Source organism: Lynx rufus, unplaced genomic scaffold (genome assembly GCF_022079265.1).
Source record: "Lynx rufus isolate CCGP_SWC_20201006 ecotype Redwood Valley unplaced genomic scaffold, mLynRuf1.p SCAF_24, whole genome shotgun sequence".
NCBI classification, from domain to species: domain Eukaryota; kingdom Metazoa; phylum Chordata; class Mammalia; order Carnivora; family Felidae; genus Lynx; species Lynx rufus.
This window is the reverse complement of record NW_025814839.1, coordinates 16698812-16722614: the sequence shown is the minus strand read 5'-3', so window position 1 is coordinate 16722614 and position 23803 is coordinate 16698812. Positions and strand designations below refer to the sequence as shown.

Here is a 23803-nt window from a genome sequence, read left to right as displayed (position 1 = left end):
TTCACAAGTCTCTTCCCTCTCTATGTTTTGGTCTTCCCATGTGGAAAGTGGAACCACCTCTCAAGATGTGGGGATCAAAGAAGATGACACTTTTTAAGAGTCTGGGAGTCTCTCTAGATGGGGGTGAGGTGGGATGGGTGGTCCCAGAGGATCTGGACAGCAGGGCTGTGGGGCTCTGCTGGGACAGTACACTGAAACCACTCCCCCACAACCCCACCTCACAATGGGTAAAAGCAGATTCTGGACTTAAAAGGTGTTGGTATGAATCACACAGTTCCACTACCTATCAGCTGTCGTCCTCAACTGTAAAATGGGGCATTAACAGTTGGGCTCAAAACAGTCGTTATAGGGATTATATGCCTGGTACATGGCAAGTGCAAAATAAATGTGTTGGTATTGTTTTTATTTGACATACAGGACTCCAGACCCCCCCTCCCGGATTCCTTAAACAGGCAGGGTCCAGTGACCCTGGATCTGTGGATCTGTGGGAGGGTCCTGGGCCTCCAACACGACATGAAGTGGCTTTCCCCAGTGGGTCTAAGCTCTTGGGTCCTCTGGCTGATTCCAGGTGTTGTCTTGGGCATGTTGTCTCTGTCTGGGCCTCAATTTCCCCCATTTGTTGAATGAGACCATGGACTCTGTATTCCCCATTTAGGACTAGCGCAACCAGAAGCGCACCCTCAGGGGGCTGGGGAGGGAAAAGCATGACAGATGAATGAAACGTCCGTTCAAAGGTGTATCGACTGGGGAAAAGTTACTGTGATTGATCCTGCTCCACCTGAGATGTTCTTTGTGATGCACCAACATAGGGTCGAGGTGCTGCCGGTCACAGTCCCTGCTCTGAGGTGGCCGGGACCAGGTGTCCCAAAAGCAGCCTGGGCGGCAGCCAAGCCCAAATGCTAACGCGAGAAGGGGGCGGAGTCGGGGGAAGGGACAGGGTCTCACGAACAAAGAGGATGGCGGAGAGGGGCAGTTCTGAAGATTCCGCGAATCTTCAGACGGACGGTCCCGAGCCACTTACCCCAGCTTTCGGCGCCCTCCCCGACTTTAGTGCAAAGCTGCGTCCTCCTGCCGACTACCGCCCAACCAGCCAAGGCCCCGGCGGCAGTGGCCCCAAGACTACAAGCCCCTACAGTCCTGCCCTCGAGGGGCGGGGCCTGCTACAGGGGCGTGGTCGTCAAATTGAATTTCCCCAATGGGGCACGAGGATGGGCGGGACCCTCCCAAGGATTGGCTGCCGTGGCGGCTCGGGGCAGGGCTGGCAGGGCCGCTGGCGCGGCTGGACGGGCGGCGCTTGCAGAATCTCGGGGACGGTTGCTGAGGGGGACTGGGATCCCGGTCGCGGCGCCTTCCGCCTGACCGTTCCTAGTCTATCTGTCGGATCCCGAGTGACCTAACCTGAGCCCGCGCCGGACGGGTGGGCCGGACTGAGAGGTGGGTGTGCAGGCCTCTGGGCGGCACCAGGACCCTCGACGGGTCCTGGGGGTGGAACCCGGATATCTGAACTAGGGTTCTGGGACTCCCAGACGTGGAAGCTCCCACCCATCCACGGGGGCTCTAAGCCATGAGATAAGGTTCTAGACTGCGGGAAAGGATATCACGGACCTCCAGGAGGCTCCACAACCCCCAGGGACCCTAGACTATGGGGGCACACGCCTTGGGGAAGGTCCCACATTACTCTGAGGCTTCTCTCAATCCCCGGAGACCCCAGACTATTTGTATGACAGGGAGCCCTGTCCCGCAGCAGCGGCAGTCCCTAAGGACTTCCTGGGCGTCCTAGATTATGCATTAGCGACCCCTGCCCTTCAGTAGACATGGGGGAATTCAGTGTCCATGGAACCTAAGTCTGGTGATTGCTGAGTGACACCCTTGGGGTTACCCCAAAGTAGGTAGATAAGAGGCAAGGACCCCCCCCCCAGATGAAAGATGGGTGGTTGACACCCACCCACGCCTAAGGGGATGGGACAAGCAAGCAGCGACTTGAACTGGGGGTCTGAAGAACCCCAACTGTATGAATTAGGAGCCCCCCTCAGACCCCTTTACCGGATGGGGTGACTCGACAAGTGACTGTTCTGGGGAGGGGGAAGGCATGACTGAGAGATGAATCATTGAGGGGGGGGGTGGCAATCCTGGGGCCATTTCAGTCACCATACATTAAGCACCTATGGTGTGTCAGGTTGTGGGCCCTCAAATTCCATAGACATGAGGGCTGCAGGAAGAAGGAAGGAGCTGCACTAGGAGGTTGGGCCAGGATTTAGGGGGCCATTTTGATGCAATGATGGAGCAAAAAAAGCCCCTAGGGGCACTTTGGAAGGGGGCTTCAGAAGCCAGAAGTGGCCAAGATTTTGATTAAATCCGTTCCTGCTCTTTGGGTCTTTGGAATCCTACCTTCCCCTTGTGACAAATCCCCGCCCTCTCCAATCCTCAGTTTGCCTATCCAGAGGCTGGACGTGTCAGGTTCTGTAGGCCATTCTAGCTGGGGAATTCAATTCTAAGTGTGTAAATTGGCAGGAGGAGCCGGTTGCCTGGACACCTGGCTTCATGAGGTCTGGGCAACTGGCATCAGGGGGAGGGCAGGAAGGGGAGGAGAAAAGAGGAGTGTGTATAGAGGGCTGCCCTCAAGAACTGGAAGACAGGAGGTTACCTCCGATGGATTAAATCACCTGGGGTAAGGAGGGCAAGTGGCAGCAAGGATTTGGATATGGGCTCAGCCCACAGAGACTGAGCTTTTGGTCCGAGTGGGGGCTGGGCAGGCCCTGGGGATGGGTGGGTGGGGCAGGAAATGAGTCTGGCAGGCACCCCCTGGTGGTGAGCACGGCTGTGGTGGACCTTCTCAATCCTCTAAACTCTCTGATGCTTAAGACAGGGTGAGGGCCCAGTTTAGGCCACACAGCAGGCTGGCATTGAGTTCGCTGTGCTGGAACCAGGGACTCCCACACTTGGTTTAAGTTTTTCAACATACCACCCTAGGGCAGAGAGCAACCCCCAGCCAGCAGCCACAGGTAGTAAGAATGGGACACCAACAGATTATCATGGGTTAGAGAAACTGAGGCACAGGGCCCAAGTGCCTGTGGTTTCTAGAGGTCCCAGCAGGCCTGATTCATGTCTGTCCCCTGCAGATTCCTTGAGCTGGTGTCAGGTGCCACAGGCACCAGGGATCTCACCAGGAGGGGACAGACAGAGCTAGGAGCCATCGTGATGGCAGATGAGGCCTTAGCTGGGCTGGACGAAGGAGCCCTGCGGAAGCTGGTAAGTGGCCCGATCATCCCTGCTGTGATAACAGGCAAGCCAGGTCAGAGGCAGGGCCTGTCCAGGCTACCTCTCAGCTGACAAGAGGAGGGGAGGGAGGAGGGGGGAGGATGAGGGCTCAGGGGAACAGGGCTAAACCTGTTATGCATGGCTGATGCAGAGGACCCAGTAGCATGTGCCTGTCTGTGCCAGGTGCTGAGGCCTGGTCCCTCCCAGTCCCCCCACTGCTACCACCTGTTTAAACAGTAACTGCTGAGGACTCGCCCATGTGTAACCACAGGTGTGGGGAGGCTAGATTTTCTCTCCCAAGCAACAGCCTGGGCAGTGTCCACCCCTGGAGGCTGGCCCAATGATAATAGTAGCAGCAATGATTAAAAATGCCAGGGCACAGTAGGGGTCAGGCTGGGTGCTAGACCATCTCACAGAATGGTCACAGCAGCTCCAAAAGCCAAGAGGGCACTGTGGCTCAGGTGAAATAACCTCCCTTAGGGCACCCTGCTAGGAAGATAGAGTGCCAGGATCCAAACAAACCCCAAAGAGGGCCATGGGGGACCATATCTTGGGTAAGTCAAGGTCAGAAGAGCCCATAAAAAGAGACAGGCTTTGGGGGCCCTTATAAGCTCTGTCACTTCTAGTCTGTCATTTTTTTCTGAGCCTCAGTTTCTTTACCTGTAAAATGGGAGCTGGAGATGTGTGCAAACATATATGTAGGTCCTAGAGTTGGCATGGGGATGGAATGAGGCATGGGCCCAGATCTTAGGGTGGAAGAAGGATGGGCCCACTCTTTCCTCACTTTCTTGAGGCCCTATCTAACCATAGCCTCCCCCTTCCCCCATTGCCATGCACAGAAAGGCTTTAGGGCAACAAAAGAGGGCAGACATGTACCCACTATCAAAGGCAGGGAGCTGCAGCACTGGAGGGGCCAGAGCTCTGCGCCCACCCTCCCAGCTCCGCCCTTGACCCTTGTGAGGGTGGACAGTGGAGGGGGAGTGGGATTAAAGATTTACCTTTCCTAAGAGAAGGCAAGTGACCTACCCACCCCCATACCATTCTTCCGGACGCAGGGGTCACTCGGCAGTGTCCAGTGCTGCCATAAGCTACCCAAGGCAGTCAGACCAGCACCTTAGACTCTCTGGGTGTCTGCCATCACCACAGCCAGCTGTGTGCTGGATTGGTTTCCCAGGGGTTCCCACCACGTCAGCTCGACCTCCCCCCTCAGGTCAGGAAGTCAGATGGGGGTAGTAGACGCAGAGCGTTCCAGAAAGAAAGCCAGGTCCCCGCGCATCTCCATCTCTAGGGGTCCACTCTGAGGCTCAGGGTTCTCCAGTCGCCACTCCCTAACCCCATGCAGAGTTTGGGTGCTGGGTTTTCAGAGAAGCCAGAGCGGTAGCTGTAATCGGCCCAGCCCCGCCCCCTCCCTGGGAAAGGACTAAACCACTCGCTGCCCCTCGTCTAGGGGCGGCAAAACCGCCCAAAGTCTTTCGCACCCCCAGACCGGTTCCTCCACGGCCGGCGCCCCGCCATTACTTCGCCCGGGCATTGCCGAGGGTCCCGCCCAGAGCTCCGGCCTGGCTCCCGCCGGCCTCGTGGCAAGAACGGCGGCGTCCCAAGCCGGGCCCCTCCCCGCGGGGTCGGGCCTTATAAGGGAAAGCTGGCCGGCGCCCCAGCTTCGGGCCGATTGGGGACCCGGGCAGCCGCTTCCGGCCTACGCTCCCGCACATTCCTGTGGACGAGGCGGGGGTGCCTGCGCGGGATGGGGGCACTTGGGGACAGGCACGCCGCGTGCCCCTCCGCCACATACCGGACGCCCTCCTCCTCAGTCCCGGGTTCAAGTTCAGGCTCCGACGCTCCCTAGCTGGGTGACCTAGGGAAGCTGCTTAAGTTCTGTGAACTCCGATTTCTTCTCCACAACGAGAGACATTAAAGCAGGCGGTGGCGGGGGGCTTCCTGTCTGGCTCCCGACTGGGCGCCTAGTGCTGGGCTCCCCGGGAGAGGCGTGGGCCGTGCCCTGCCTGGGAGGGCGGGCGGTTCCGGAGCCTTCGGACCTTCAGCGCCCCCTGGCGAGGCCTCGCTCCACTGCCGGCCCGTCCCCCATGGGACTGAGCGAATGCCTGGAAAGTCTCCTGTATTGTGCTAGTGAGGAGACTGAGGCCCAGGGAGAGCCAGAGCGGGTCAGACCCCACCCCCCACTCCCAAACGGCGAGGGCAGAAAGGCCCGGAGACCCGCCCCCCAGGAGGAGGAAGTGCCCTCTTTCCTCCCGGGAGAATTTCACTGGGCAGTTTCAGAAACCGCCCTATCCCCTTCCCCTTCCCTCTGGTGGACAATGGCGCTTTGTACTTCCTTCCCTCCCTCCCACAGCCCCCTCCACACACAACGGTGGGGCCCGAGAGGGTAGGGAATATAGGATGCACAGCAGGGTTACTGTGGGCAGGCCTTTGCTTTCAGGCCCAAAGAGGAAAGGTCATGCTGGGAATGATCAGTGGAATGAGGTTGTCCTTCCCCCAGCCCCATCCCACCCACTTGGGGAGAGTATCAGACAGGGACCAGGGACTTCTACTTTCCAGATGGGGATAGTGAGGCTCCTAGGGATTACAGAGGTAGCCAAGTTTCCACATCAGGCTGTTTTCAGAGATAAGAACCCAGTCTCTGGAACCCAGGGCATTGGGAAGGGGTACCCAGGAGACAAAGGGCTAGTCATTTTATCTCTTAGCCTCTTTACCCTCTGTCTGTCTCTGTCTCTACCCTCTGGTCTATCTCTAGTCTAGACTAGAGAGGGTTCCTAACATAGTATGCCAAGGTCCTTGAGGTACCCACCATGGCAGACACACCCCAGCAACAGAGCTATCTTCAGCCCAAGGCAGACTCTGGAGTCCGAGAAACCTGGGTTCAAATCCTGGCTCGGGTCATTTGGCCTTTAGCAAATGACTTCTCCCCACTGAGCCACAGTTTCTTCATCTGTCAAATGGGAGTAATAAGGTACCTAGGATTTCTGTGAGATTAGGACAAACTGCGGACTCAGCGCAGGACCTGTTAGATAGGTTCTCAATGTTACTGATATCTCGTATCTTGTACTCTTTTGCCCTTGCCTCTCTCTCCTTCTGAGTGGCTGGAACCAAGGAGGGGGTGATGTTTACTGCATGTACAGCTATGAAGGGGGGACCCCAAGTCGCTGCCCCCATCCCCATCCACTGCCCTGAGGTGGGAGTCATTATTCCATTTGGCAAATGAGAAAAACAAGACACAGAGAGGTTAAGGACATGCTCCTGACCACCCAGCCAGGACTGGACTGAAGCTGGAGCAAGCTGGGGGTTCTGGCCTGAGCCTCAGGGACCCTCCCATAGCTCTTCAGCAATGTGGAGCCTGAAGGAACCATGGAGGGATCTGTCCCCCGGGGGTCTCCCTACTCTTTTCAGACTGGGACAAGTGATGGCAGAGTTGGGCCAGCCCATGCACCCTGTTGTAACTTGGACCCCCACCCGGGAACAGGAAGGAATGATGGGGGAGGAGCTATAAAGAAAGGAAGTAGAGGATTCCTGGACCCTCCCCCTGAATGATTTGGGGAGTGGGGACAGAGGAAATCACTTTGCCTATACTTGCTCCTATTTGGCTCAGGCCCATACTGGGGATTTATCTCAGCCATTATCTTCCTGGGGTCCCTGTGCCAGTCCTCTCTCTCTTGAGATTGGGCTGGGGAGGTGGGTGGTAGCAGTGTAGGGGAGGCAACAGAATTGACTGACTCTGCCCAGAAAAGGTGCCCTTTCCTGAGAGTGGTTAAACCAACCATCTCCAATTTCCCAGGAATTAAGGGGCTAAGAAGCTGGTGGGAGCACCTGTCCCTCATTGCCCTCTCTAGGGCCCTGGGTAGACTCTAATGCAGCTCTATTATCTGAGGGACTGACCTTCCTACTCTGGGCCTTGGCCCCTTTGACAGTGGATAGCGCTGGGCCAGTACAGGCAGGAGAAAATAGCCCCCAGCCAAGCAATAAACTAGGACTCCTGAGCACCTGCCCTGCCTCAGTTTTCCCATCAGTCCAGTGTGGATGAGGCTGCCACCCCCAGCAAGACTGTAGTGCTTTGGGACTAGAACATGGGAGTCTTCCTTGCTCACAGGGTGGACTCCATCTGCCCTAATCACCCTTCCTTCCCCAGGGACACTGTTGGGGCCCTGTAGGGTAGCCTCCTTCTTCCTGCAATACTCCCTGGCCCTTGGGAATTTGATGAAGGACTCTGAGTGACAGGAGTTGAGTCTCAAGAAGGAGTGCCTGGCTTGGCACCTGGCACAGATGGGCAGTTGCTGGCTGCCCACTCTGTGAACCATAGTGCACAGTAGGCTGTCCAAGAGCTCTGGTTCCATAAGCCAGGTCTCCCTGAGACCCTGCGTGGGTGGGAGGGCAGGCTCGTGACAGACATGTGGCAGAGAGAGTGGAGACAGACCACTCATTGTGGCCCAGGCCAAGCTGTGGGCAGCTGGTGCCCGCCCTCCGCCCCTGGCAGCCAAAATGATTTGCCCCTCACCCCCGCCTGCCCCACAGTTGGAGGTCACAGCGGATCTGGCAGAGCGGCGGCGCATCCGCTCAGCCATCCGGGAGTTGCAGCGGCAGGAGCTGCAGCGTGAGGAGGAGGCCCTGGCATCCAAGCGCTTCCGTGCTGAGCGGCAGGACAACAAGGAGAACTGGCTGCAGTGAGTGGCCAGGGAGGGATGGTCATGCAGGTGGGAGGAGTATGTGCCAGGGCTCGGCTTGTGTTGTGCAGGCAGGCACGAGCACAGGTGTGTCCGCTGCCCATGTGGGTGTGCAAATGGCAGTATAGGCAGGCATATGGAATATACAGGGATGTTTATGGGCATGGACCACTCACCAGTCATGGAGTCCTGGACACACCCACGTAGATAACACGTCTGAGCCTGTGGTATTAGTGCTCACGTACATGGGCATGCATGTGCCAGCATGTAGCCAGAGGGTGTGCTTAGCTACCTACTCCTCTGTGTACCCTGTCCTGCCCCTACCCTCAGCCCACATCCTCCATGACTTGGCTATGGCAGTAGGAGTTATAGTCATGATGTCCCTGCAGCTCTCAGCAGCAGGAAGCGGAGCAGCAAGCTGCTCTGGCGCGGCTGGCAGGGCGGCTGGAGTCCATGAATGACGTGGAAGAGCTGACTGCACTGGTGAGGCCCAGGGCAGGGGATGTGGCAGGGCAGGGGAAGACCTGGACTCCACAGTCCAGCACCTGCGGCCTGTTTCTCACCCATAGCTGCGAGGTGCTGGTGAGTATGAGGAACGCAAGCTGATCCGAGCTGCCATCCGCCGCATAAGGGCCCAGGAGATTGAGGGTATGTGCCCTGCCCTGGCCCTACCCTGTGTACTGCTGCATGCCACCCACAGCACCTGCTGGCCACTCACCTGACATGTTTTCCTTCCCTTCCAGCTGCCACGTTGGCTGGGAGGTTGTGCAGCGGACGTCCCAACAGTGGCTCAAGAGAAGAGAGCAAGGGGCGGGCAGCACACAGGCTGGAACGGTGTGAGGTAAGGAATGTGAGCAAGGTGGGCAGGTAGCCCAGTGTCCTGTGCCCACAGATGCTAGCAGCACAGAGCACCTACTTGTCTTTGCTAGACTGGTACCTCATGGGGTGGGGAGGTGTTTGGGGGACACTATCTGCCTAGTCTCTTGGATAACCTCTGGCCACATGTCCCCCAATCCAGACTTTGTATCTTCCCCTCAAAGCCAGACTGTCTACACAGCTCCTGAGTGTGTCTCCCTTACCAACTTGCTGGCCTGCCTTCTTCCATAACTACATTTCACCCCACCATGGCCATCCAGCCTCCACTCAGTAGCCAGTGCAATCTCCCTGAAATGCAGATCTGAACCTGACCTCCCTAGCTTAAACCTAGCCTGAGGCTGTCCTTCTCCCTCCAGACAGCCCACATCCTTAGCTTGACTCTACATATCACACCCCAGCTGACTCTGTGGAGCACTGTTCTCCAGGAGTATGGGTGAGAGGTCGGGCCATGGAGGTTCCTTCAGTGGCCAGCAGAGGCCGCTGGTCCCAGTTCTTGAAGGACTCCCCCTCCCCGCCACCCCGCCCCAAGCTGCCCCCGCCACACACACACTCTGATTAACCAGGCCAGGATCAGGGGTCAGAGGCCTCTGCTCCAGGGATCTGTTAAGGTTGGGAGTCCCCAGGAGGTCTCCTGTCATCCCCAACCCCTGGCATAGTATCTAGTCCTCTTTGAACCACGCTTGACCAGGCAGTGCCAGGAGGTTAGGAAGTGAGTATCAGAGACCTCCCATGGTGTGCCAGTGCCCCTGCATGTGCAGGTGTGCCCACAGGAAGCTATGCCTAACCCCTCTGCTTTGCATGCCCTGCCCTGGGCACCTGCCAGCCTGGGGAGCCTTGACTGCATCATGTGGGTCTCCCACAGGTGCCGGAGCGAGAGAAACAGAAGCAGCAGGCAGAGATCCCAGAGCCAACCCCAACCCCCCAGGGCACCAGCCGAGATGTGACCACAGTGACACTCCTGGTGCAGGCCCCACCTGGGGGCACACCCAGCTTACCTGCCTCACCCGTCAGTTCACCTACCACTGCTTCTCCTGAGCCTCCACTAGAGCCTTCTGAGGCCCAGTGTCCTGCTGCTGAGGCTGTGGGCAGCCCCGAGTCACCCTCCAGCCCACCCAGGGCCACCAGCCCTGAGCCCCAGGAGCTGCCAGCCACCCCCAGCACTGAGAGGCAGGTGGTCAACAAGGTGAGTCTGGATGAGGGACAGGGATGCCAAGCAGGTGAGCTCCTCAGTTTGGGAGTCAGGCCCTGCCCATGCTATGTCTCCCCTGCAGCTCCTGCCTGGCCCCACAGAGCCCCCAGCTGTCCAAGGCCCCACCAAAGGTCCCTCCGACACAAAGAGAGCAGGTGAGGGTCCCCATAGGGGTAGCTATAGGCCTCCCCTTCCCTGTCTGGAAAATGGGCTCTAATGCCTAGACAGCTTCAGCTTCCTCAAGAGGAAGCAGTCCCTAACACTCCTCCCACTGCCCTGAAGTGTTCCCACCCCCAGCCTGGCCCTCCCCAACCCCCATCCCATGGCCAGAGGCCTCCCTGCAGCCTTGAAAGGCAACGGGCCTCAGGCACATTCTTTTCCCCAATAAGGGAGTGCGCCCATCTCCCAGCTGAGGCCATGGGCAGTGCTGGACGGGGCGGGGGGGTGTCCTGTATCCCCATCAGCAGGAAGGATCTGGGCACCCTTCCTCCAGCCTAAGCCTAGCCCAAGCCCCCAGGAGTGTCCAAGTCATCCTAGGGTCAGTGCAGGAGGAGAAGGAGGAGCCTATAAGAGAGATACAGCTGAGTGGGGAGGCCAGGAGCTATGGGAGGTGCAACATGGGACGGGGAGGCTGGAATACAGGAAGGGGTTGGGAAGCTGAGGAGGTGTGGAGGAGAGACTTATGAGAGGCGGAACTTCCATATCCACTCTCCTCTGTCTTTCCCCACCTGGCCATCTCTCCAAACTGCCAGACCTGGCTGGACCCCGTCCCTGCCAACGCTCCCTGTCCATGCTCAGTCCCTGCCAGCCAGCCCAGAACCGAGGTACTACCTGTTCCCACTATTGCAGACTTGGGGCAGTCCCTGTCCCACCCAGTCACTGATAACCCTCCTGTCCCTTCTAGAGCCCACCACTCTTGCCAGTGGACCTTCCTCATTCCAGCGGGCTGGCTCCGTGCGGGATCGTGTGCGCAAGTTCACATCTGATTCTCCTATGGCTGCTGGGCTTCAGGAGGGTCCACCCCGGTTGGTCCTGGGTCCCTCGACCCCCACAAGACTCCTGGGCCCCTCCCACATCAGCACTACTCCTGCCTCCTCTTCCAACAGCTCCTCCTCACGGGGCTCCAGCGACACCTCCTCCCGACTCAGCAAGGAGCCACGAGGAACAGCCAGGCCCCTGGCCCAGCTTCAGAGCTGCCCCCGGGAGGAGGGCCCCGGGAGGCGGGGCTTGGCTGCCAGGCCCCTTGAAAACGGAGCAGGGGGGCCCGTGGCCCGCTCAGAGGAGCCCAGTGCCCTGCTTCCTGTGCCTATCGGCACTGCCGAGCCAGGGGCCAGTATGAAGACCACATTCACCATCGAGATCAAGGATGGCCGTGGCCAGGCATCCACAGGCCGAGTGCTGCTGCCCACAGGCAACCAGAGGGCAGGTAGGCCTCCCCCCTGTCTCCCCACTGCTGGGGATGAGCATTTGCAGACAGCTCTGCATATAGAACGAGTGCTGTGGTCAGGCTTCAGGGTGTCTCCAAAGGATGTGCTGGGAGCAAGGGGCCCCATTAACCTTGGCTGGCATTGCCCTCACCCCAGCTGATCTAACAGTGGCCCTTCTCCTCCTCCAGAACTGACACTGGGACTACGGGCGCCTCCCACCCTCCTTAGCACCAGCAGTGGGGGCAAGAGCACCATCACCCATATCAGCAGCCCTGGGACCCTGGCGCGCCTGGGTAGCGTCACTCACGTCACCAGCTTCAGCCATGCCTCCCCTGATAGCCGGGGAGGCTGCGGCATTAAGGTGAGCCCATTCTTACCCCACCAGCGTCACCATCCATCAATCTTATATAAACTGCTTCAGGATGTAGGGCTAGCAGGATTCCTCTGCTTCATTCCTCCCCCACTGAACACATGGGGAAACTGAGGCCCAGAGAGAGAAGGTGGCTACCTACAGTCCAGAACCAGTTGGTGGCAGAGCTAAAGGCAGACCCTAGTGTACCAAGCCACTAGGTGTGTCAGAAGCTTACTCTGTACTGGCCTCAAGCTTCTCACATGCTGATCTCTGGTCTTTAGTCCAAAATAGGTTGGTTGATTCCTAATGAACAGATGGGAAAATTCAAGCTCAGAGAGGATGGTGAGGACTTGCCCCCTCTTCTGATGGCCCCAGTGCCCCTGCTCCTACTCCATACTGGAGCTCAGCCCCAAGAAGCAAAGCTGCTGATCTGCTCATCCAAGATCAGCCTAGCCTGTTAGGAGATTGGAGATTAGTGATTACCATCTGCGTCAACATCTCTGGGGGAGGGGGGGTTGAACAGAAACATTGATGGGGGGACAGGCAGGGGGTGCCAGTCAGGTGAGGCAGCAGCCTAACAGGTGCCACGGGAACTGAATACGCCGCATCCCTCCATTATTCATTCCTGAGCCTGGGATCAGCTGGCTGGAAGCTCAGCTGGGGAAGGGATCCCCAGTGGGCCACCTGACTGTCCAGGTAATGTCCTCTGTGCTGCACCAGGGACTGAATGGGACTTTGGTTGAGGTGAGATGGCTAGAGCCAGCTTTGGGCCTTCTCAGGGGTAACAGGGAGAGGGTGGGGGGAAGAAAGCACCCTTACCCCCACAGAGCAGGACTTAACTGCTCTCTGCCAAGAGAGTGAGGGGATGGTAGCTGAGGCCCTTGGGGTGGGTGGGAGGTGAAACAGTGAGCCCTGCATGTGATACCACTAACGCATCTCAATTTCCCCATCTAGAATCAAGGGAAAGCAGAAAAGTACCTAAAATGTGCTCAAAGTCTGTGGTTGTATCCAAGCACCACAGACAGGCCAGAGGATATTTATCTCAGGGACGAGATGCTTGTTATAGCAGATTGCTCAAAGTCCCGCCTCTCTGTGCCTCCATTTCCTCCATTTGTTCAAGGATTTCTAAAACAGCATGGCATGAAGGCAAAGGAGTGCAGGCTCTTGGAGTCTGGCAGACTGGATCCTCACAGCTAATGCAAATGGTAGCCCAGGCAGGCCCATTTATTGCTTCCTGCCTCAGTTTCCCCATCTGTGGGGCATGGAGCCCTGGCCTAGGTAATTCTTCAGAACCTGTGCAGCTTTGCTGTGTTGCCAGTCTGTGATCTCTGCACGGCCAGCACCAGGCCTGGCCGTCTGCCTGCTTGGACAGGCCACCCCTCCCCCACAACCCCCTCCACAAGGAGCCCAGAATAGGTTTCTATTTGGGCCACAGCCCCAGCTGGCGGGTGGCAGGCTGGGAGGCTGGGAGGCCAGCAGGGGCGGAGCAGGCCCACTGCCCTTGCCTTCGCCCTCAGGCCAGCTGCAAAGACTCTGACACTGCCAGCCAGAGGCAACTGTCCCTACCACTGTCCCCATCGTCATCCCACCACAGAGCCCCTGCCATCACCATGCCGGGGGTACCAGGGCCCGGGTCTGAGCTGGCTGCAGCCCTTGAGGAACGATTGCACTTGGCGTTGGAAGAGCTGCGGGCAGTGGCTGAGGCAGGGCGGGCGGCAGTGACCCAGGCAGCTGAGGCAGCTGCCTCGGCCATGGAGCCAGTGGCCCGGGCAGCTGAAGAGCTGCGGGTGGAGACAGCAGCACTGAGCCGGCGGCTGGATGCACTGGGCAGGCAGGTGGAGGTGCTGAGCCTGCGCCTGGGGGTCCCACTTGTGCCTGACCTTGAGCCTGAGCTGGAGCCCAGTGAGCTGCTCCTGGCTGCTGCCGACCCCGAGGCCCTCTTCCAGGCGGCTGAGGATGCCGGGACCCCTGTGGCCCACCCGCCTGCCTTCAGCACCCGCCGCCGCTCCTCTGCTGGCCCTGCCCGCAGCAGCAGTCTCGTAAGTCCCTATGGGCTGGGGGGACAGGGGTGGTTTTGAGCAGGTTCTGCCCCTGCTGACTGACCTTTGGTGTGCCACTACCTTCTCTGAGCCTCAGTTTACATATCTGCAGAGGGGACTGGAGTGCTAGTGCTCTAACACTCAGGCAAGAGAGTGCCAGGCTCCTGGCCCTGAGGCATGCATGGCGGCTGCCCTAGCAGCCCCTGGCCAGGGCCCAGTCCCCACCCCCACCCCTACTATGCCCCAGTCAGGCTGAGTCTCCCTAGAGCAGCTGCCACCTCAGCTCTCCTTACCCTTACAGCAGACTGAGAGGCCCTGCCAGGAGGAGAGGGGCTGTGATAGTTGGGCTGGGGGCTTGTCTGCAAGTGCTTAGAAGATGTCCTGGGAGGGGTAGGGTGCTAGGTTGGGGCCACAGGCCCTTTAGAGGGTAGTTCCCAGTATGGAGCAGGGAGCAGGAGCAAGCTTCAGAGAGGACTTGGCTCTGGGCAGTCCCAGTCAGACACCTGGTCAGGAGCCCAAGGGCCCTGGTCCAGCCCCTTTGGTGTGTGTGTGTGTGTGTGTGTGTGTGTGTGTGTGTGTGTGTGTGTGGGGCATGTGCTGCCTGGGCACTGGCCCAGGAGGGCTCAGGCCTTGGGAACTTCCAGGACAGAGCACAGCCTGCTTGGGAGGAGGCTGGGAATGAAGCAGCAGAAAGAACTCAGGTTTAGGAGATAAGCTCAGCTCAGACCCCAGGCTACATCACACTTCTAGGACTGTGGGCAAGTCATGCAGCTACCCTGAGCCTCAGTTTTCCCTTGTGTTAAATAGGGACAGTAAAATCCCTAGTGCTTATACAATGCTTACTACCAAATGAAAATCACCGTTATTGACACTGTTAATTATATTAACGCAATTCCACGTACACGGGAAGCCCTACAACAAGGCTGTCAGTGCCTCTTCTCTGAGTCTGACACCAGACGACCATCTTTGCACAGGCAGTCTGACTGGTTAGTAGTTATTTCCAAGGCTGTGCCAGCAGACCCACGGCCCGGTCCCCTAACCATTGGCATGGGCATGGTTGGTTTTGTCCACACCCCTCCTTAAAGTCCATGCCCACTCCCCACCCTGCAGATGGAGCCAGAGCCAGCAGAGCCCCCGTCTGCAGAAGTGGAAGTGGCTAACGGTGCTGAGCACACCCGGGTAGACAAAGCACCAGAGACGCGGAGTCCCCTGAACACTGAGGAGCTGATGGCCATCGAGGATGAAAGCATCCTGGACAAGATGGTATGGCCAGATCTGGTGGACTAGGGGTTGGCAGGGGGCAGGGACCAGCAGGCACCAGGTGGGTAATGACAGGGGTTCTATCTGCAGCTGGATCAGACTACAGACTTTGAGGAGCGGAAGCTCATCCGGGCTGCGCTACGTGAGCTCCGACAAAAGAAGAGAGGTAGAGAGCCTGTTGCCCCACCCTAGATCCAGTTGCTCCATTCCCCAGCTGCTCCCTTTACTCTGGGGTCCATTCATGGACATGCTAGTTCAGTACCTGCCCTACCCAGCTTCTTCTCTAGACCCAAATGTTCCCTTGCCTCCTTCTCCCTGGATCCAGCTTCTCCCTTCCCTAGCCACATCTCTCCCCCTGACCACCCCAGTTATACTGTCCCCAACCAGCTTCTCTTCTCCTTCCCAGACCCAGGTACTCCCTCTCCTAGCTACTCCTTCTTGGATCCCATTGCTTCTCCACCTACTGCCAACTACTCCTTCCCTGAATCCAGATACTCCTCCCAGCAGCTGCTTTTCTCTCCTTGAGTTCCACTGATGACCACTGTAGCTCTGCCCCTACCCAGCTTCCCCTTCTCTGAGCCCAGCTACTTCCTTCCTGGACCCAGCTATTCATTTGCTTGGATTGTAGATTTATTTCCTTCTCTAGATACTCTGAATCTAACTGCTTCCTCCAGGCCCCATTGATGGCCACCTGGCTCCTATGCCTGCCTACCTACTTCTTTAGGCCCAGTCACCCCTTTTGCCAGCTTCTCTCTCAACTACTCTTTCCCCGGATTGAATTACTTCTCAGGTACCTCCAATTACTCCTTCCTTGGATCTAGATATTTCTTCTTCTAGCTGCTCTTCTCCCACCTAAGACTCATTTAAAGACCCACTCAGCTACTAGCCTCACTCAGCTTCTCCCTCCCTGAATTCTGCTACTTCCTCGCTGGATCTGCATATTCACTCTGGAAGCTACTTATTCCCATAGAAATTCCCTTCTTGGATCCAAATACTCCCCCTTTGAGTTCAGCTCTTCCATATTCCTTTGTTTCTGCCTGAGTCCATTGCCACACACCACCTCTCCCCCACCCCCTGCCAAGTTATAGCTATCCCCTTACCCTCAGCTACTCCTAGAGAGGGTCCTTGTCCCCTGTGTCTTCAATATTTCTAACAAGTTGCCCCCCCCACCCCATCTTGTGTGCCCGTGCATATGTGCTCTGTGGGTGATGGGTGGCCCTTCTGGGCATGCATGGGGCATCCCCCACCCAGACCAGCGGGACAAGGAACGGGAACGGCGGCTACAAGAGGCACGGGCCCGGCCAGGGGAGGGCCGTGGCAACACAGCTACTGAGACCACCACGAGGCACAGCCAGCGGGCAGCCGATGGCTCAGCTGTCAGCACTGTCACCAAGACTGAGCGGCTCGTCCACTCCAGTAAGAGACCAAGCAAGGCTCAGGGCTCCAGGTGGGAATATATCCACCCCACTGGCCCCATGGCTCATATTCTTCCTCTCATCCCCTGCCCCTCCAGATGATGGCACACGGACGGCCCGCACCACCACGGTGGAGTCGAGTTTTGTGAGGCGCTCGGAGAGTAAGGCCGCCTGGTGTCGCCCTGTGCCTGACTGCCTGCCCACCTCCTCAGACTCATCCTCAAGCTCTCTCTCCGTACCTTCATCTGTGTGTCTCTCTGTCCAGCAGTCACTTTCTCTTCTCTGCCTGAGGCTACCACCATCCCCCCCACAATAGCCCGCTGCCCCATCTCCTGATGTCCAGGCCCAAGCCCTCACCCTGCTCCTCTTCCCCTTTATTGCAGATGGTGGTGGCCGTACTATGGTGCAAACCAAGACTTTCTCCTCTTCATCATCCAAGAAGATGGGCAGGTGAGCATAGGTACCCATCCCTAGACCACAGAGGAGTCAGTGCCACATGGGACCTCACTATATACCCATTCTGCAGAGGGGTAGACCAAGGTGCTTTAAGGTGATAAGCATACAGCCAGGGAGAGTCAGAGTAGGAGTCAGACCACTCCTGCTCCCCTTATGATCTCACCTATTCCTCAGCCACACCACTGAGGAGGCCAGAGATTTGCTCAGGGTCTCACAGCTCTTAGTGGCAGTGATAGCATTGAGCCCTTAGAGAGGCCTGCCTGCCAATGAGCTGCCTGGTGGCACTGCCACTTCTCAGTGTCTGCAGACCACATCCCATGTCACAGAGCACCTTTGCACTTTAGCCCCATGAGGGAGGAGTACACCTGTATCATACAGAGTGTATCAAGGCTGTTAGGAGCAGAATTCATACTGGAAACCACAAGCGTCCAAGAACTCTGACTCAGAAAGGCCTGTGTTCGTGCACTGCCCCCCATGCCCTCTGAAACCTGAGGCCAGGGGCCTGTTTCCTCATCTTTAGTGGAAATAAGGGTCCCTCCCTCCTTGTGAAATTTAAAATGGCACATAGGAAAGGCTCAATAGACATAAGATGATGATGATGATGATGATGATGATGATGATTATGCTGGTAGGTATTATTAGTTGCTAGTGCCCAGAATCTGAACTCATCTGTAACTTGATCATGCAGTGAGCCTTCTCAGAGAACTGCCCCCAGGGCCAAGTCTGTTGAAGGAAAAGAGTGGCTCCCACCTTCTTCACCTTTGAGCCTCAGTCTACCCTGTAAAATAGACGTGATAAGGACGACTCCCTTGCGGGCCGGCTTGTGGGTTGTGGATATACCACAGAGTGTAGAGTCTGGAGCACGACAAGTCCCTTCCCTTGGCAATTGGGGGTTGAGGCTCAGGAGCGGCCTAACAGTCGCCTCCTTATCCCCCCCAGTATCTTCGACCGCGAGGATGAGGCCAGCCCACGGCCCGGCAGCCTGGCCGCACTCGAGAAACGCCAAGCAGAGAAAAAGAAAGAGCTGATGAAGGCGCAGAGCCTGCCCAAGACCTCAGCCTCCCAGGCGCGCAAGGCCATGATTGAGAAGCTGGAGAAGGAAGGCGCCTCTGGGTGAGCGACAGTGGGCGGGGCGGGGCCTAATTAGTGCATGGGGCGGGGCCAGAAACGGGAAAGCGCTGTGGGAGCAGAGCTGGGAGGGGCCTGAAGGACAGGGAAGGCGGGGCCTGGAACCCACTGGGTTGGCCACCAAGGCAGCACGCCTTGTGACCTGCCTGACCTGCCTGACGTGCCCCTGCAGCAGCCCTGGTGGACCCCGTGCAGCCGTGCAGCGTTCCACCAGCTTTGGGGTCCCCAATGCCAACAGCATCAAGCAGATGTTGCTGGACTGGTGCCGAGCAAAGACACGTGGTTATGAGGTGAGCTCTACAAGGCCAGGCAGCCCGGCTTCTTTCTCCTACCCGCAACCCCCACCCTGCAGCTCCGCACCTCCCTCTTGGCAGAACTCCTCACCCCCTGTGCTTTTCATAGTCCCCATACCTGGCAGGGACGATGGAAGCCCTCTTTTGGGATGAGGAAACAGGCTCAAAGGAAGACACACAACATATCCTAGATCCAAGAATAAGTGATTAAGTGGGAGGGCCTAATGAGGGCCCAGTTCAGAGCCAGACCTCACCCTCCGAGTCCCCCCTCATTGCTCTTGGGGGTAGGGGTGGAGGTGAGGGGGCTTGGTAAATTTCTGTAAGTAAGGAAAGGAGTGAAGGAGACATAACCATGGTCTTAGCTGGGTGGTGCTGGGCCTCCTGGTTGCTCTGTGACTGTAAGTAGTAGACAAGGGAGTTGACAAACTTAATTAAAGGATGCTCATGTTCCCACTGCCCATCCCCTGTGCAGCCTTGGGCAAGCTATAGGGCCTCTCTGACCCCAGTTGCCCTATGCCTGGAATGCCAAATGCTGGGGGCAGAGAACTCATAGGGAAGCTGACCAGTCCTCCCACCACCCATACGTAGCACGTGGACATCCAGAACTTCTCCTCAAGTTGGAGTGATGGGATGGCCTTCTGTGCCCTGGTGCACAACTTCTTCCCTGAGGCATTCGACTATGGGCAGCTCAGCCCACAGAACCGGCGTCAGAACTTTGAGGTGGCCTTCTCATCTGCTGAGTAAGTGTGGGCCCCAGTCCTGCTGGTGTCAGCTGGGCATCTGGGACTGGGCATCTGGGCCAGGCCCAGCTGCTCCAAGGCCCCTTGAAGCTGGCCAGCTGCACTGTCAGACAGCGGCTGAGACCCCCTTCCCCAGAAAGCCCCTGTCCTCTCCACCCTGCCCACCTGCTGCTGAGTGTGCCAGGTGCCCGCCGGAACGAAGGAGCCACCGGCCCGCCTACCAGCCCCAGCCAAGGCCCACCAGGTGGCCCTGTCCATATCCCCTCCATCCTCCCTCTGCCCCTTATTCCCTCTCTCTCTCCCTTTCTCTGTCCTGCTCTCCTCCCACTATCACCAGAGCTTCCTGCTCCCACGGGATCCCGGCTGGAGATTCCAAAAGGAGGCTCCTGGCCTGGGCACCGTGCCCGTCCAGCCTATATAGGTGTTGCCAAAGGCTTATATAGGACATTAGCAAGCCCTCCACTTTGGAATCGTTGCCCCGTCTGCTCACCTCACCCTCAGCACCCTCCATCTGTCTTTCCTTCTCTCCTTTTCTCTTTCTGGTTCCCCCAGATTTCTTCCTCTTCCTCCTCCCCCACCTCCTTTCACGCCTCCCTCACCTCCCCTCCCTGGGGCACAGCCCTCCTCTTCAACCTCAGTGCCAACGCCATTGCCCCCCACCCCATTCCCGCTTTCCCCAAGAGTTCTCTGCACCTGTGACTGGTCTGGCCCCCCACCCCTGTCTGCATTGCACACCATTAGTGATGGGTAGTGAGCGGCACGTCCACAATGGGAAAGAGGCATGCGGGGGGGGGGGGGCCGGCAGACTGCAGCACTGAGAACGTAACTGAACTCTTGTCTCTGTGTGTATGTGTATGTGTGTGTCTCTGTGTTCTCCCCTTTCTCTTCTCTGCCTCTTCCCCCTCTCCTCTCCTGGGCCCTGCCTCCCTGCCCCTTCCCGGCCCCCTACCCTCCCCAGGACCCATGCGGACTGCCCGCAGCTCCTGGACACAGAGGACATGGTGCGGCTTCGAGAGCCTGACTGGAAGTGCGTGTACACGTACATCCAGGAGTTCTACCGCTGTCTGGTCCAGAAGGGGCTGGTAAAAACCAAAAAGTCCTAACCCCTGCTCAGGGGCCCCACGGTGAGAAACGCCTCCTCGCCTACCTGCACTGTATGCTGGAATCTGCTCAGAGGGGCCCAGAGAGAGACTGGGAGGTGGGTGGGAGAAGCAAGGGGACCCCGAGAAGAGCCAGAAGGAGCCAGACATGGCCCTGTCTTCTGATAGTTCAGGGCCTAGCAGGCAAGACCATTCTTTTAATGGGGCAGTGATGACCCACATGAGCAGGACTGAGATGGAGGAAGCCCAGGAAGGAACCCCAGAGGAGGTACCTGACCCAGCCTACAGGTCCAGGACAGCTATCTGAAAAAAGTGCAAACCAAGCTAGGATCTGAATAACAAGTTCAGGCTAGAGGAGGGAGAGGGAGTCCCAGGCAGCAGGGTGAGTCTATGTACAGGGCTGGGGGTGAGAGAGATGAAGAGTGTAGCATACATACTCAGGAAGGGAAGGAAGTTTAGTCTGGGTTTGAAGGGGAGAAGAGAAGGAAGTTTAGTCTGCATATGAAGGGCAGAAGGGAAGGAAGTTTAGTCTGGGCTTGAAGAGAAGGGGCCACAGGAGTTTGAACTTCCTCCTAAAGACAGGAGTCATAAAAGATTTCCAAACAGAGAAGGGGTCTGGTTAGCATTCTAGAACAATGTCTGGATGAGGGATGGGGGTGGTGAAGGAATGTGCTAGATAGCTGGAGCAACTTAGAAGTAGGAGAGGCTGACTGATGGATTCAGTTTGGGGGTAGGGGGAGAAGGAGGCTCAAGAAAGCCTACTAGGCCTCAGGTTTGGGCACTGGGGAATTGGTGGTGCCACACTCCTTGGAGAGCTCAAGAGCAGGGCCAGTATAACAAGAAGATGTTTCTGGTTAGGGTTCTGGGTCTTCAAATCAGCTATGACATTTTCTCTCTAGTTACCTTACCTCATGGCTACAGTAGGAATTCAGGTCCTGAGCTAACTGTCCATTCCAGACAAGTTGCTCAGAGAAGGGAGAGAGTGGCTCAGAGTCTTGGAGGTTTTAGGTCAAGAGACTACTGGAAACTAGAACTCCATATTCCCCACTTAGAGGCTCTTTTCTCTACCCCATCACTTTTCCCACCCATTGTGCAGAGAGAAGAAAAGTCAAAGACCCAGAGGGAGGGGATTCCCCAAATGAGTCAGGGACAGAGCTAGGGATGTACTCAGATGCCCCTCAGGGCCTGGAGCCATGTGGGGGGCAGCCCACATGTGTACACATCCACCCATAGATAAGCCGTGCAGGTGAGAGGAGGATGGGTTTGGTTTTGTCTCCAGGTCATATATGGACTTACAAGCTGCTGCCCAGCAGACTGGCCTGGAGGGAAAGGGGCCCAGCCCAACCCTGATCCAGTTGGAAAGTGTGACTCAGCTGTGCTGTTGCTCGAATTGCCCTCTGTTTGGCCTGTCACTGGGGCAGCTGAAGCCCTGAGCTGTGAGCCCCAGTGTAAACAATGGCTTTATAAGGTCTCCAGGGAAGACACCAGAGGTGGGAGGGAGCTCCACGCTGGGGAGCCCAGGATCCCTGAAGAGATAGCCACAGTTTGAAGAAACTGCACAGAGAGGCTGCCTTCTTCACCATAGTATAGCTGGGAAAATAAGTCCGGTCTGGGGCAGAGACGCCAAGGGCACATAGCACATCGGCAACAGAGTCAGAAACCCCCTCACTCATCTAAGTGCTCCCAAGGTCTCAAATGAGGCAGAGAACTTGTTGCTATAAAGATGGGAAAGTTGAGTCGCAGAACAGGGCAGGGCTTTATCTAGCACACACAGGTGATCAAGGGTACAGTGTGGACTGAAACAGAGGTCTTCTGCCTCCCAAGCTTCTTTATGAAGGAGTCTAGGTGAGCTAGGAGTAGGCTACAGTCCTACCATGGTCCCAGGTTTGACCTTGAAGGCACAAGATGGAAGGTAGTCCTGGGCCCATTGGTGTGTTACCGATAGGAGCTGTTCTTCCCTGTATGCTTTCCCTGCCAAAGGAAACTCAGTTAACGTGGACTTATGGGAGGGGGCAAGGCAGAAGAGGACTTGCTCTGGGAGAGGAGGGGAAATGGAGCCAGGGAGCAAACTCTAGCTTTAGAGCTCTGGGGCTGTCAGTTGCTTAGTAGCTGCAGTCCATTCACCCCAGAGTGGGGAGATGACTCTTCAGTAGGGAAGAGGGGCTCCAGACAGGTGTCAACACCCAGGGCTGGGGCACTTAAGTCCCAGGAGGCCCAGCCTTGTACCTACCAAGCTATGGGAACTGAAACAAATGAATTCTGCTCTGTGACTCAGTCTCCCTCTGTAAAGTATGGCTGGAACTCTGGAGGATGACAGATGGATGGTCCCACTCTTGAGCGTGTTGTAGGTGTCCTGTCTGTATTGCTTGGGACCCTCATCTGCTTCTCCTGCTCTACCCAAGGAGGGGGGTAAGGGTTAAAGAACTACACACACACACACACACACACACACACACACACACACTGTCTTCTATCTCCTGTAGCAGGATTGTCCCCTGGGGCAAGGACAGGGGTTCCCAGGCCTCTCTACAGGAGGTACCAGGCCAGGCATCTGAGAGATGCCCAGAGGGTCACTGGGGCGGGTCCTGGCTGCAGAGAAAGATGTGCCATTGGTAAGGCCCCTCTGGATTCAATGGCCCAACCCAGAGGCTTTTGCCAGCTGGAGTGTGCCATTGAGGGTATGCAGGAAGTGGCCCTCCAGAGAGAATATGGGTGAGGTCTGGAGTCAGGAACCTCCAGGGCTAGGGGTAGAGACCCGGACCCTGCCCGGAGTGGGATGGGGCATGGCTCTCCTCCCATCTCCACCCACACCTGCTAGGCCTGGCTCCCAATAGTGATGCTTCTTTTTTTTTTTTTTTTAATTTTTTTTTTCAACGTTTATTTATTTTTGGGACAGAGAGAGACAGAGCATGAACGGGGGAGGGGCAGAGAGAGAGGGAGACACAGAATGGGAAACAGGCTCCAGGCTCTGAGCCATCAGCCCAGAGCCCGACGCGGGGCTCGAACTCACGCACCGCGAGATCGTGACCTGGCTGAAGTCGGACGCTTAACCGACTGCGCCACCCAGGCGCCCCTATAGTGATGCTTCTAGGCTTGGGTCAGTGGGCCCTGGGGTTTCCTGTCTTCCCAGAAAGCTTTTATCCCTTCACTCAATCAAGAATCTGGAGTTTATGGAAGACCAACAGGCTGCAAGCAGTGAAAAGACCTCCGGATAGAGGGTAGCCACAGGAAATGGGGCCAGCACTGACAAGTACCCCCGTGCCCCCTTCCTGCAGGATGCTGGTGGACTGCGTGCCCCTGGTGGAGGTGGAGGACATGATGATCATGGGCAAGAAGCCCGACCCCAAGTGCGTCTTCACCTATGTGCAGTCGCTCTACAACCACCTGAGGCGCCACGAGCTGCGCCTGCGCGGCAAGAATGTCTAGCCTCCCTGCCGGCACGGCCAGCCTACGGCAAGATGACCCCACCATCCAGGCACCATCCCCTCCCTCTGCACCTGCCCACTGCTGCCCTGTCTGTCGCGACACCTTGCCCCGCATACACACGCTGCGTTTTGATAAATTATTGGTTTTCAACGACCCTGACTCCTCCCAGCC

At 57.3% G+C, this 23803-nt stretch overlaps 1 protein-coding gene across 3 annotated transcripts; it reads left to right on the top strand.

The window, feature by feature from the left end:
- Nucleotides 1-1290: 1290 nt before the first annotated feature.
- Nucleotides 1291-23786, top strand: SMTN (smoothelin). 3 transcript variants are annotated; one of them, XM_047088387.1, is made up of 22 exons: nt 1291-1434; nt 3120-3249; nt 7783-7931; nt 8321-8414; nt 8501-8579; nt 8675-8772; nt 9670-9990; nt 10079-10151; nt 10749-10820; nt 10901-11021; nt 11103-11422; nt 11612-11784; nt 14925-15077; nt 15165-15240; nt 16326-16490; nt 16588-16650; nt 16873-16939; nt 17885-18058; nt 18246-18363; nt 18955-19106; nt 20065-20230; nt 23482-23786. In XM_047088387.1, exons 2-21 carry the CDS (start codon nt 3199-3201, stop codon nt 20207-20209), a joined length of 2664 nt encoding a protein of 887 aa, XP_046944343.1. In that variant the 5' UTR covers nt 1291-1434; nt 3120-3198; the 3' UTR covers nt 20210-20230; nt 23482-23786. The 3 variants fall into 3 exon arrangements, with proteins under 3 accessions (XP_046944343.1, XP_046944341.1, XP_046944342.1); XM_047088385.1 differs by having other exon boundaries at nt 10901-11422; XM_047088386.1 differs by lacking the exon at nt 10749-10820 and having other exon boundaries at nt 10901-11422.
- Nucleotides 23787-23803: the final 17 nt, after the last annotated feature.

Coding starts and splice junctions, on each gene's coding strand:
- SMTN (XM_047088385.1), top strand. CDS start 3,199: ATGGCAGATGAGGCCTTAGCTGGGCTGGACGAAGGAGCCCTGCGGAAG. Junction 8,415..8,500: donor TGGAAGAGCTGACTGCACTG/GTGAGGCCCAGG, acceptor TCTCACCCATAG/CTGCGAGGTGCTGGTGAGTA. Junction 16,940..17,884: donor TCATCCAAGAAGATGGGCAG/GTGAGCATAGGT, acceptor TATCCCCCCCAG/TATCTTCGACCGCGAGGATG.